The 1,558-nt window shown below is 47.6% G+C and overlaps 1 protein-coding gene across 1 annotated transcript; it reads left to right on the top strand.

The window, feature by feature from the left end:
• The first annotated feature begins 684 nt into the window (after positions 1-684).
• On the top strand, positions 685-1,266 carry LOC125189610. Its single transcript, XM_048086872.1, has 2 exons — positions 685-1,005; positions 1,072-1,266. Exons 1-2 carry the CDS (start codon positions 685-687, stop codon positions 1,264-1,266), a joined length of 516 nt encoding a protein of 171 aa, XP_047942829.1.
• The last annotated feature ends 292 nt before the right edge of the window (positions 1,267-1,558 follow it).

Below are 1,558 nucleotides of genomic sequence, written 5' to 3'. Positions count from 1 at the left end.
GGGAGACTGTGCATGCCGAACGACGAGGGGCTCAAGAACGAGATCATGAGTGAAGCTCACGAAACCCCATACACTGCTCACCCGGGGAATACAAAGATGTAACAGGATCTGAAGAAGTCCTTTTGGTGGAATGGCATGAAGAGGGATGTCGCGGCATTTGTGGAGCGCTGCTTAGCCTGCCAACAAGTGAAGGCCTTACACCAACGACCGTATGGAAAGTTACAACCGCTAGAGATACCCGAGTGGAAATGGGAGCACATCGCCATGGATTTTGTGACGGCATTGCCAAGGACCCTAAAAGGGAACACCGCGATCTGGGTGATTATAGATCGACTTACCAAGAGTGCGCACTTCATACCGATTCCTATAACCCATGGATCGGACAGGCTAGCTCGGATCTACATACAAGAAATCGTGCGATTGCATGGAGTCCCAGTGACGATTACGTCTGATCGTGACCTGAAGTTCACTTTAAAGTTTTGGATTAGTCTACAGCGCGAGCTTGGAGCACGCTTAAATTTTAGCACGGCTTTTCACCCACAGTCTGATGGACAATCCGAAAGGACGATACAAACTCTCGAGCATATGCTAAGGGTCGTGGTGCTCGACCGAGGCGGGAGTTGAGAGACCGCACTCCCTCTGATCGAATTCGCTTACAACAACAGCTTCCAAGCAACGATCGGCATGGCGCCGTATGAAGCACTATATGGAAGAAAGTGTAGATCTCCGCTCTACTGGGATGAAGTTGGCGAACGAAGGGCACTTGGACTCGATGCAGTCGAAGAGATGGTCGAAATCGTTCGACAAATCCGTGCGAGAATGAATGGAGCCCAGGACAGAAAAAATTCATACGCCGACGTCCGACGGACAGACTTACAATTCCAAGCCGGCGATAAAGTTTTCCTCAAGATATCCCCGTCGAAAGGGATAACGCATTTTGGTGTTAAAGGGAAACTGAAGCCGCGTTTTATCGGACCGTATGAGATTCTTGAAGGAGTAGGACCCGTAGCTTATCGATTAGCGCTGCCGCCCAGCCTTGGGAATGTGCACTAAGTCTTTCATGTGTCGCAGTTGCGGAAATACGTGTTCAACCCGAAGCACGTGATTCGCTACGAGGAAGTTGCCGTAAACCCGGATCTGAGCTACGAGGAGTGGCCCCAGATGATCTTGGACCGGAAGGTTCAGATCTCGAGGAACAAATCTTCTGCCTTCGTGAAAATACTAAGGAGAAATCACGGACCCGAAGAAGCCATGATGGAACTATAACCGGAACTCTTCCCATGACGGTACCAAATTTCGGGACGAAATTTCTTTTAAGAGTGGTAGGATGTAACATCCCGAAATTTCGAACCCTAATTTTAGAGCCGTAAAATTCTTATTGATGACGTGGGAGATGTAAATTAATTGATGAGTGAATTTATTGCATGAGTTCTTATGACCAAGTTGTGTCTAGGGTTGAGGTTGGGTTGAAAAGTCAAACTCGATGAGTATATGACGTGGCTTGTGAATAATTGAATTAAAGGTGAAGTTATGTGGTGAATTATTTGTTCAAGGATGA

This window comes from Salvia hispanica, chromosome 5 (genome assembly GCF_023119035.1).
Source record: "Salvia hispanica cultivar TCC Black 2014 chromosome 5, UniMelb_Shisp_WGS_1.0, whole genome shotgun sequence".
In the NCBI taxonomy this organism is placed as follows: Eukaryota; Viridiplantae; Streptophyta; class Magnoliopsida; order Lamiales; family Lamiaceae; genus Salvia; species Salvia hispanica.
This window is presented reverse-complemented; position numbering and strand designations above follow the sequence as displayed.